At 55.1% G+C, this 11,754-nt stretch overlaps 1 protein-coding gene across 3 annotated transcripts in view; it reads left to right on the top strand.

Annotated features, from left to right (window-relative positions):
• LRRC27 (leucine rich repeat containing 27) overlaps window positions 1–11,754 on the top strand; it is a 43,906-nt gene that overhangs the window by 12,842 nt on the left and 19,310 nt on the right. For 2 of the 3 annotated variants that reach the window (XM_030805042.1, XM_030805056.1), the window contains exons 5-8: window positions 244–396; window positions 3,970–4,342; window positions 7,865–8,011; window positions 11,271–11,367. In XM_030805042.1, the coding sequence (XP_030660902.1) occupies window positions 244–396; window positions 3,970–4,342; window positions 7,865–8,011; window positions 11,271–11,367 (770 nt within the window). Of the gene's footprint in view, window positions 1–243; window positions 397–3,969; window positions 4,343–7,864; window positions 8,012–8,510; window positions 8,870–11,270; window positions 11,368–11,754 lie in introns of those variants that run through there. The other variant, XM_030805049.1, reaches the window with a different exon arrangement.

Genomic DNA, 11,754 nt, shown 5'->3' with positions numbered 1-11,754 from the left:
TGGCTGCTTCTGTTTGTTTGATTTTATTTGTTTTTTGGTAACTGTCCTGGTCTTAATTTGCGGGATCTGTCTCCTGCAAAGTTACCTTTAAAGCAAATCTTTGACATCTGTTAACATGATTTTACCCCAAATACTGAATAGAATCATATTTTAAAATGTGAAAAGTTACTATTATTTGTTCCTCATTTTCATTTCAAGAATGGTATATAAAATGCTAACAGTTTTTTTTTTCCTCCACTGCAGGGAGCGTAACCACGCTGAAAGCACTGAACCTAAGACACTGCCCTCTGGAATTCCCTCCTCAGCTCATTGTGCAGAAGGGATTGGTGGCTATCCAGCGCTTCCTGCAGATGTGGGCAGTAGAACACTCTCTCCCCAGAAATCCAACTTCTCAAGGTTTGTAGGAGGTGATTTATGACAAATCACATTAACGTTGAAGTTACAGCTTTTTAAAATCAGGGGAGAACCCGCCTTCTCTTTAATAACATCCTGAGAAATACAGGAGCCATGGGTCCTCTGCTGAGTTGACACAGCATACGCTGATCTCAGGCCGACCCAATCATCTCTGTGACTTTTCCTTGGTTCTATAAATCTGGGCACATTATAGATCCTGGCTCAAGTGGATTTTGGTAGAAGTTTATTGTGATCAATCAAATGAAACAGTTAACACCTCCAAGCCACCCGCAGGCAGCTGCTTCAGGAATGACTTGATGCTCCATTAGACAGCTATTTTAAAATAAGCACAATGAAATATTCCTTATTCCTAACGAGGTACAAGAAATTGGCAGGAAAATGGCCCTGTAGACACGTTTTATCTAATCACCTTGTTGGTGGGTGCTCACTAACCTGTTCCATTCTTTCAATATACTGACCAGCCAGGTATTTTCAGATGCTCATGATGTGTTCTGGTCTTGAGTATGCATTGTAGTTACACTTGGAAAAAGTAAAGTTAAATTGGGATAAAGAAGAATCATAATGAAGCCTTGCCAAAAAAGCACGTATTCTGAAATATTTTCAGAATATTTAAAATTTTACTATTTGTGATGTACTTTGATACTTAAGAAAAATGCATGTTTGGAACCATTAGCCGAGATAATTATATATGTGCTGTAATTGAAATGTGTAAATAATTAGGTCTTTGTAAATAACATGTGACCTTGTATTTTTGACCCAGATGGCCTCTATTTGGAAATTGTTTTAAATGATTAAGAATCAGCTGTTGGCCCTGTGCTTGCTAAGTTGTTTGTAGACATATTTTAACCAGGTTATAGTGGCCTCCGTTGGTGCATTGCTCTGAAGCCGCCTGGCTCTGGCACCCTTGACACTGACGCTGCCAGGACGTTGTGATAAGAATAGGAAAAGAAAAGTAGCCGCTGGACTGGCAGTGTGGAGGGCACTGGACACCTGGCAGGAATGGGGGCAGGTAGCTGAGGGCATGGGGTGGCCGAGGAGAGATAGGACCAGGACCTGGAGACAGCCGGGACAAGGATGGAGGGGCAGAACCGTCAGGCACAGCCGGAGCCAGGATGCAGGGAGCTCAGGAGACACGGACAGACCCCACTGGAGGATCAGGATAAAAAAGAGGGGAAGTTGAAGGTTCATTCCAATTGAAGGAGACTAAAGGAATAGGCAACTGGATGTGATGCTTCATCCTGGATTGGATCCTGGGCCAGGACAAATATGATAAAGGACATGACTGGGACAGTTATCAAGGTGTGAGGAAGGCCAGCCGGTGAATGACAGAAGTCAGTGATGGGACGTGAGCATCTCCATCTGAGGGTGGAGGGGCAGGATGTCTGAAAGTTACCCTTGAGTGTTTTAGGAAATGCATGAGCACCCCAGACAGGGAGGCGAGGGCGGGCAGGCTCACGGGGGCGGGCAGGCTCACGGGGGCAGGCAGCCTCGGGGGCCAGGCACCAGCGGCTGCTGATGGAGTGCAGGGCCCACCAACTTCTCAGCAGTGTTATTGCAACTTTTCTGTAAGTTTGAAAAAAATACATTAAGTAACTGGTCAAAAATAAATATTTTCTGACTCTTTTCTATTAGGTTTTAGGGCCACATAGAGTGGTTTTTCAGCTACTATGTATATTTTTAGCACTTTGCCCTTTCAGTTACTTTAAAAAGTCTTTTTGCTGGCCGGCTCAGTGGCTCACGCCTGTAATCGCAGCACTTTGGGAGGCCGAGATGGGCAGATCACAAGGTCAGGAGATCGAGACCATCCTGGCTAATACGGTGAAACCCCGTCTCTACTAAAAATACAAAAAATGAGTCGGACGTGGTGGTGGGCGCCTGTAGTCCCAGCTACTTGGGAGGCTGAGGCAGGAGAATGGTGTGAACCCGGGAGGCAGAGCCTAGATGGTGCCACTGCACTCCAGCCTGGATGACAGAGCGAGATTCCGCCTTAAAAAAAAAAAAAGTCTTTTTGCTGTATCCCAGTCTTCCTGTTTGCTTTCATTTTCATGAATTTCAGTTTTGTCCCTGGCCCTAAATCAGTTGTCCACAGGCAGATTGGTCAAATATGCATGTTTCCAGTCACTTGTACCCCAGGGGGAATTTCACAACTTCTTAGGACGTTTTGAAGCATGTTTGCCCATTTTTTAAAACTTTTCCTTTCAAACCTAAGACCCCGAGCACGCAGCAGTCAGGAGCATGTGGCAGCCAGGGGCGTGATGTCCATGCACCTGTGTCCACTGCGACGGCCACCTGGGGTCTCACTCAGCCTTCAGGTCGTGCTGGGCACGTGCTGGGAGAAGACTGGCCAATAGGTCCCAGTGGCTCCCGAAGTGCCTGGAGTGCCGGCCTGGAGTCATGTTTTGAGAAAGTCAACAAAAGCATCACCAAACAAGAAAAGCAGGCATAATGGGCTAAACATTACTTAGAAAGATTCTAAGTGATCTGAGGGGAAGCAGAAATGTTGATTAAATGTGGCAAGATTGCCCTGTGTACACATGCAAAAAGTCCCTCCAAAGTGGTAAGGCCTGTGTGGGAAGGTCAGGTGTGCCCGGTGGGGCCTGCGTGGGAAGGTCACGCGTGTCCGGTGGGGCCTGTGTGGGAAGGTCAGGGGCTGGTGGGCCGTGTGGGGGCGTGTGGGGGGCCTGTGTGGGAAGGTCAGGTGTCCGTGGGGCCTGGTGGGAAGGTCAGGCGTGGGGGGGGGGGGGGGGTGGGGGGTGCGTGGGAAGGTCATGCGTGTCCAGTGGGGCCTGCGTGGGAAGGTCAGGCGTGCTCGATGGGGCCTGTGTGGGAAGGTCACGTGTGTCCGGTGGGGCTGGGGGGGGGGGGGGGGGGGGGTGTGTCCGGTGGGGCCTGTGTGGGAAGGTCATGAGTGTCCAGTGGGGCCTGCGTGGGAAGGTCAGGCGTGCTCGGTGGGGCCTGTGTGGGAAGGTCACGCGTGTCCGGTGGGGCCTGCGTGGGAAGGTCATGCGTGTCCAGTGGGGCCTGCGTGGGAAGGTCAGGCGTGCTCGATGGGGCCTGTGTGGGAAGGTCACGTGTGTCCGGTGGGGCCTGCATGGGAAGGTCAGGTACACCCAGTGGGGCCTGCGGGAGAGGGTCAGGTGTGCTCGGTGGGGCCTGGTGGGGCCTGCGTGGGAGGGTCAGGTGCGCCTGGCGGGGCCTATGTGGGAGGGTCAGGCGCACCCGGCGGGGCCTGCGGGAGAGGGTCAGGTGCGCCTGGCGGGGCCTGCAGGGGAGAGTCAGGTGCCCGGTGGGGCCTCCGTGGGAGAGTCCAGGTGTGCTTCTAGCGGTGTTGTTTCCATTCCCTCCATGTGGAACTGCTTTGTGTGCCGTAGCAGCCTGGCGTGGTGCAGGTGGCAGGTGGGGTGATGGGAATTGTTTGGATTAGCAGGGAACGTGGCAGCCATGGAGGATCTGGGCACCCCACCCCCCACCATCCAGGCCGTCACTGGCTTTTTGAATGAGTCATAGAGGGATGGCGTTGATGGTAGCTACTAAAGCGGTTTCTTACTCTACCAGAGTCTCCACCGGTTAAAGAGATGACCCTCCATGACCTCCTCAGCCCAGGGTTGGAGTTGTCTGGAGACCATGCGTCTAACGAAGGAGCTGTGTACGCTCAGGGCCCGGAGGCGGCTGTGATGAAAGAGAAGGCCGGCTTTCTCCCGCCTGTGGAAAAGCCAGACCTGAGTGAACTGAGGAAGTCTACTGACTCCTCGGAGAACTGGCCCAGCGAGGAGGAGATCAGGCGCTTTCGGAAGCTGAGGCAGGAGATTGTCGAGCACGTGAAGGCAGACGTTCTGGGAAATCAGCTCTTACCGAGAGAATTACCTCCAAATCTCAAGGTGGTCTTGAACAGTGAGGAAGAACTGCCAAAGCCAAGACATGTTTTCAGGTAAAACTTAAAAGCAACGGGGAATTTTCTTGATCTTTGCGAATTTATACAATTATTTTAAATTATCTTTTAAAACATCAGGTCCAGCTTTTAAAGTGTCCCTCCACATTGCCACCGGTTTACTGTGCGGCGAGTACTGGCCCCGGGTTTAGTGTAACGGGGACCCGCATCAAGCCCAGAGCGTCTGCAGCAGAGCTCAGTCCATTCAGAGGCTGAGTTTGCCAAGGTTGAGGATGCGCCCGGGGAAAAGAGACATAAGTGACAGTAAGATCTGTGGCCTTTGCTTTCTCCAGAGACAGCTTTGAGGACGTCAGCGTTTACAGGAGAAAGAATGGGCAGCAGGGGAAGGAGGAAAGAATAGTAAAAGTGGGGGCAGGTGGTGAGCCAAGTGGTCACAAGGCTTCAAGCAGTGCTCACTGAATCCACATTTTACCTGTGAAAAGAGAGGAGTTGGGGGAAAGGTCAGTTATGCAGAAAATAAATGGCAGCTGCCTGGGGACAAAAGGAAGGCAGTCATTGTGCGGCCCACTTCCCAAGCTTACCTTTGCCTTTGGCACAGTGAGTTTGGGGGCCGAGATTTTATTTTCCTTTCACCCAGGACAAGGGTCCCTAGGAAACAGGCTCTGCAGAGGCTACATCAGAGAAAAACTCAAATCATGGGTGTGGTAAGGCGTGCGCCTACACATATGGGAGGTGTGTGTCTGTGGTGTGCGTGTGTGTGCCTGCATGTGGTATATATGCCTGTGTGTGTATAAATACCTAGAGAGAGAATGCTGCAAAATAACAATTGGTGAATCTAGATCATGCATTCTCAAGGGGCACGTTGTCATAGCCGAGGGGACAACAATGGCTTCCTGGGGGTGAAGATTCTTGGAGGCCGAAGTGGTCTTTGGTCCCTCAGGCTCCATGCAGCGTCCAGCATGAGCAGGTTCACGGTGGCACCAGACCTTCCCGGAGGCATCAGCATGAAGCGCTCACGGCCCTGATCTTTCAGCTGTCCTGTAGGTTTGAACATTCAAAACAGAACAAAACAGCCGGGCGTGGTGGCTCACGCTTGTAATCCCAGCACTTTGGGAGGCCAAGGCGGGCGGATCACGAGGCAGGAGATCGAGACCACGGTGAAACCCCGTCTCTACTAAAAATACAAAAAATTAGCCAGGCGTGGTGGCGGGCGCCTGTAGTCCCAGCTACTCGGAGAGGCTGAGGCAGGAGAATGGCGTGAACCCGGGAGGCGGAGCTTGCAGTGAGCCGAGATCGCGCCACTGCACTCCAGCCTGGGCGACAGAGTGAGACTCCGTCTCAAAAAAAAAAAAAAGACAAAACAAACCTTGGAAGCATCACTAACAGATTAAAGTGTAGGATGTCCTGGCAGCACGCACGGCAGGTTCCCAGCTACAGCGAGGCCTCGGAGGCTCCAACACGCTTGTGGTGTTCTCAGTCCACACAGTCGCACGGTGAAAGGGCAGGAATATGCTTAGCCTGCTGCATAGAAACCTCTTTTCTTCCCTCCTCCCTTCATTTATTTATTTATTGTTAGGGACCCTAATAATAGCTAATCCAAGTGAATTGTGGTGTGCTTATTAATAGTACTTATAATTTGATCAATATGTCAGATTTGGATACTAGACTCTAGCCTTCGGAGATTGCTTTGGGTGGCTTGGGAAGTTGGAGCAGAGAACTGGAGCCTCTGGCAGGAAGCCTCAACCTGGAGCTCCTGCCCCATGGCTGGGTGGGCCCTGGATGTTGTCTTCCCCCTCTGCTGCCTCTGCCCAGGGTGAGCCATAGAGAGCCACTCTGTTCCTCAGCTTTCCCACAGGGGTGGTTGTGGTGTCACACGCATTATCAGGGCCTCAGTTTTCCCACTTGGTCGGGTTGTCGTGGGGTCACAGGTATTAAGAAGAAGCTCTGAGATTATGGCCCTGGTCCACGCTCGGGGTGGTGGCCCTTCCTGAGGGTCTGGGACTCGGGAAGCTGGTGTTGCTCTGTGTTCTCTGGCCAGGGAGCAGCGGGCATGGTGGGAGCAGCAGGCCAGGTCCAAGGTGACTCATGTGGCTTGGGCCTGCTTATAAGGCTGTGTGCTCATGTCCAACATACTTGCAAGAAAAGTGATGTTATGTAAAAATCATAGGTAAATAATGGTCTGGTCCTGAAATCCCAAAATTATATTGGGAGGGAATAAAAGCATTCTGAAGTCATCAGACACGGAGCTGGAGTACGACAGAGCATCACTGCCCCAGCCTGATTCTGACGTCCAGCACGCCTTCCTCTGGGGCAGCTCCTCCATACTCCTCAGGAGCCTGAGACCACAAGGGGAAACCTGGTGTTCCATAGAGCCCGGGCCACCTGCCCTTCCAACAGCAGCAGGTTAAAGGCCAGTGCCCAGCACGCACCCCAGGTGGCCCCTGTCCCAGAGCACAGGCCATGCCTGCCCTCTCTGCTCTGCTGGGACAGTCGCTGCTGTTCCCGTGCAGGTGGGGAAGATGAGGGACAGTCACTGCTGTTTCCGTGCAGACAGGGAAGATGAGGGTGGGAGGTCGTGCAGCGTGGGGGGGTGGGCCAGCCTCCTGGGACGTGGCCACCGGGCATGCTGCTTGGCTGTGGCCTCCCAAGATGTGCTGCTGGTGTGAGGCTGCACAGGGCAGGCCATGGAATGCGATGGGCCTTTCTCCCCTGGGCGAGGTGTTTGGTTTCAGAGAGAAGACCAGGCAGGGCTTCCAGTTGTGTTTCTTAAGCTGCTTTGGTGCAAGGGTCATGGTGAGGTGTCATGTTCTGGAACCTGGCTGGCTCTCAGTCCTGGGCTCAGAGCCCCTGTCTCTGGCCTGGTTTTCCCCAGGTGTTTTCACTGGGAGGAAACACCAGGCACACCTGTCAGCTCCCTCTCATGGGCAGGGAGAGGGAGTCCCCAGCACCGTGCGACCCCACCGTGTTACTGGCTGTCCCCTCTGCTGTCCTGCAGGCTTCCCTCAAGGGGGACACAGTATCTGACCCTGCTTGAATGTGTGTATGGAGGCCAGGTGCCTTCTGATGGCCTTGCCTGCCCCGCCCCCTGCTCCCACATCACCCAGTGATGGGATTCTGACCTGCTGCAGCACCACCCCATGCACCTGAACTCCAGGCGCGCCACATTGTCCAGCCCAGGTGAGCTGCTGGCCAGGCCTCCTGCTTCTGCGGGCGTCTCTGTCCAGGTCAGATAAGGTGCGGCATTGGTCTCAAGCAGGTCGGGTGCAGCTGCCGAGGCTGCATATCCTTCAGGTGCATTTCCCAAGCCGACTGTCAAGCGTCCCGGGAAAGTAGCTGGCTGGCAGTGGGCACGTTGTCCTGCTGCCATCCACGCATCTTCATTACGTGTCCTGAAATCAACAGTCAAGACTGTGGACTCTGTGGGGTGACTGCAGCTTCTAGTCGTGATAATTGTTCTGATGAGCAGATGATCCACAGGCCCTCCTTTTATGTTTCGCATGTATGAATTACCGTCGCAGGGTTTATGTTAAACATTCAGCTAAAAACACTCTGTAATTTTAGAAGGAAGACAGCCTCCTCCAGGAGCATCTTACCCGACCTCTTGTCACCGTACCAAATGGCGATCCGAGCAAAAGGACTGGAAGAGAGCCGAGCGGCAGCGCTCCGAGAGCTCCGGGAGAAGCAGGCTCTGATGGAGAAGCAGAGACGGTGAGTCCACACAGGGTGGGGATCCGCGCAGCCAGCTCAGGGCACCCGGAACTGGGACTGGGCTGTGATTTTATGGCAGGCCTTTTGGAAGTGTTTAGTTAGTTCTCCCCTCACTGATGCTGATCCAGGATCCGTCTCTTCCTCACCTGGAAGCCGAGCTGCACGTGCCCCTTGTGGTCTGCAGCGCTGCGCACGGGCTCACTTGCGTGCAGCCCTGAGGCCTCCGTGTGGGGCAGGCGCGGGTGCAGTGCAGGTGGTCGCCCCCTTGCGTCCGTCTTTGTCCTGGCTTCCTCATGACACCTGCCTGCTTTCTTGTCCTTTTCCCTCATTTCTTCTTCCTCAGTCCTTTCCTCCTCATTTTCCCTGGAGTATTCCAGGCCCTGACATGGTCTTCAGAGAGGTTCATTCTTGTGTTGCTGTGACTGCTGCCAGTGCCACCACCTTGCGAGGTGTGTTGGCCGATGTGCTCAGTGTCCTCAGTGTCTTCTCTGTCCTCCAGCTCCACTGACCACCTGGCTCCACCCCTCCCTGAGCCCCAGGAGTCCGGCCGGCATGGACCACAGCCACAGCACCCCCGTGCCCCTCACTTGGTGGTTGGCTTTGGTCAGTGGGGGCCCCCAGCAGGAGGTCGAGGAGGAAGGGGAGAGCAAGGGCCTCGTCTTTACTTTCCCAGCCTCTCTGTGAGCTGCCTGGAGCTGGCCGAGTCCAGCCTCTCCCTCCTTCTGGTTCCGGCAATCTCTCCTTCCCTGGTCTGTCCTGCGGGCGGCTGCAGCCCGGCCCTGACTGGCACAGGGCTTTTGCACCACCCCTGTGGCTCACCTGCTCCCTCCCCAACATGAATAAACCCTCCTGAAGCCACCCTGTTGTGTGCGTGCTGTTTTCTCTCGGGACCATGTGATAGGGACTGTGTTCAGCACACAGATTCTGTGATTGTCCAAAGCTGTCACCCAGTGTCCAGACAGACGTTGTAGTTGGTGGTCTTTTTCATTAAAAAGATGAGTGAGGTGAAGCCCTCAGAGCTGGTCCCCTGCCCCAGGCTGTCATACTGACGGGCAAGGATGAGGCTGACTGACCGCTCTAGGGCTGTCCTAGGACATGGGAGTGTGGTCCGGGCTGCACCAGAAAGCCCATCGCTGTGGGACCAGGTCTTGCCGGCCACGGGCCACAGCTGCTGGGGCCCAGGGAGCACCGGGAAGGCTTTCCTTTGGTGCCCATCAGTCGCCCCACACTGTCCCTCGGGGTAACTCTACAGAGCCGGGCCCCTCACTCACTGCGAGGTGAGCCCCCCAGGACCGGCCCCGCCTGTCGAGCATGCCAGCTGCCCTCCCCTCACTGTGTGCCCCAGCAGGCGCCTCCCTTCCCTTCGCTGCTGCAGGTGGGTCCCAGTCCTGCCTCGGCTCTGCCAGTTTCAGGGTACCATTTTCTGAAGTGGGTGTCCGGACACCTGCCCCTGTTGACTCCTCAGGTATCACCTGCCCTGCCAGGAGGCTGCCTGTGGGCGTCCCACTCACCTGCACCCTCTTGGCCATGGCTGTGATAGAAGTGATTGTGATGAGATCTTCCGCAGGCACAGCCCCTGCCTCAGGCTCTCTGGGCACCACCAGCTGCAGGGGGCAGAAAGGGCACTCTTACCCCCAGGCACCAGGCTCGGGCCTCGTCCCACACCTTCATGGAGGAGAAGTTCTTGGATACAAAGAGCAAGTGAACTCTCTCTTCTTTATTTTCCTGCCTGGAGCCCAGAGCCAGTGCCCTGCAGTCTCCTAGTGAGCAGCTCGGCAGGCCTATTCTGAGGCCCAGACCCAGCACAGCCCCGTTCATATCACCCTGTGGACAGCGTCACCCATTTGCTTCCCAAGGCATGACCGGAAGACAGTGACACTAAGTGGAGGCTCTCGTCCAGGAGCACAGCAGGGCCAGCGCCACACATGGTGCTGAGTGGGGACACGGGGGGCACCAGCCTGGCTGGGGCTGGGACACACCCAGGCAGGTGTCAGGACACGGCCTCACCTGAGGCAGCTGCTGAGACCACCTGTGCCCTGAGGTGGCACCGGGAGAGGACGCAGCCAGGCTCTGATCCCAGGCAGCACTGACTCGGGATGGAGCCCTCAGCAGGAAGGTGGTCAGAGGTGGGCCATGGGCCAGGTAGAGCCCAGGAGGGCTGAGCTGCTGTGACCACAAGGAAGGAGAGCAGAGGTCGGGTGGAGGCATCGAGGAAAACCCGGACTGGGACCCAGGCATCCAGGATGATGATGTGAGAGACAAGAGGAGGCCGGATCTGGGGGCAGGATGGAGAGGGGGTACCAACCGCAGGAGTCCTGCAGGCTGGAGAGCTGGCCTTCCGGGGGTGGAGCCCTGGGCCTGGGTAGGGGCTCTTGGGGACCTCATTTCACCCCAGCCACACACGAGGAGCCCAGCCCTGCCGCAGATGTGGGCGTTACTCGGGATGTTCACAGCCCTAGGCGACGAGCTGTGAGGAGGGAGCATGTAACTCTGGCTCGGGATTGGGGAGGCCTGAAGATGCCTGTTCTTGTTTTGTTTTGTTTTGTTGTTTTGTTTTGTTTTGTTTTGTTTTTTGAGACAGAGTCTTGGGCTGGAGTGCAGTGGCTCAATCTTGGCTCACTGCAACCTCTGCCTCCTGGGTTCCAGCGATTCTCCTGCGTCAGCCTCCCGAGTAGCTGGCACTAGAGGCGCCTACCACTACACCTGGCTAATTTTTTGTATTTTTAGTAGAGATGGGGTTTCACCGTGTTAGCCAGGATGGTCTCGATCTCCTGACCTTGTGATCCGCCCGCCTTGGCAGATGCCTGTTTTTAAAAGTGAAACTCAAGTGTCTGAAGGGAGGGACTTAGAGACAGGCATTCAGATCTTCCACAGACAGACCTTATGTCGACAAGTACCCGCAGCCAGGCACCCCCAACCGGTCGTGCAGCATTGTGGTGGCAGCCCCAGCTGGTGCCCTTATCTGAAAGGGGTCCTGATGGCTTTTCCTCGGTCACTGGGTGCAGTTGGCCCCCAGCGTCAGTCACTGCTGGCAGCACCAACACACAGAGCCTCGGGATAGAACCCGGCGTTCCCGGTTCTGCCCAGATGTGCCCGGAGGAAGAGGCTGTGGTTCAGACTCCCACCCAGAGGGCACGCACGCCCCCAGCCTGTGCCCCCTGGAGACAGGTGCACCACAAGCTGTAAAATGACAGAGAAATCCTGTAGCCTTGGCTTGAAGCTGCCTGTAACTTATGACATTAACCTTCCCTTTCTCCAGAGAGAAAAGGGCACTGCAGGAGTGGAGAGAGCGAGCCCAGCGGATGAGGAAGAGGAAGGAAGAGCTCAGCAAACTCCTACCTCCACGGAGGAGCATGGTACGGCACGCGCGGGCGGCGACCGGGCACTAGTCCAGTCCCGGGGGTGGGTGGGTGCTCACACGCATCCCCGTCCATGGAGGATGAGCCGAGACCTGGGGAGGAAGCTGCCTGTGCAGGCTGCTGGCTGGTGGGGCTGGGTTGGAGTGCAGCATCCAGAACCATTGCTCACTGCCCAGCCGGAGCGGACAGCTTCCCACCCCAGCCTTGAGGGCTTGCCTCTTGGCTCACTGACTTTTGGCTCCTGTCTGAGGAATTAGAAGCTCAAAGAGGGAAGGGGGAAGAGGAGATGAGGGGAAAAGATTCAAAAGATAAAAAGCAGCTGAGGTTGAGGTGGGCCCTGCAGAGGTCTTTCTGGGCTCCTCACCCTTGGTCTCTGGACTTCGG

This window comes from Nomascus leucogenys, chromosome 3 (assembly GCF_006542625.1).
Source record: "Nomascus leucogenys isolate Asia chromosome 3, Asia_NLE_v1, whole genome shotgun sequence".
In the NCBI taxonomy this organism is placed as follows: domain Eukaryota; kingdom Metazoa; phylum Chordata; class Mammalia; order Primates; family Hylobatidae; genus Nomascus; species Nomascus leucogenys.
This window is presented reverse-complemented; position numbering and strand designations above follow the sequence as displayed.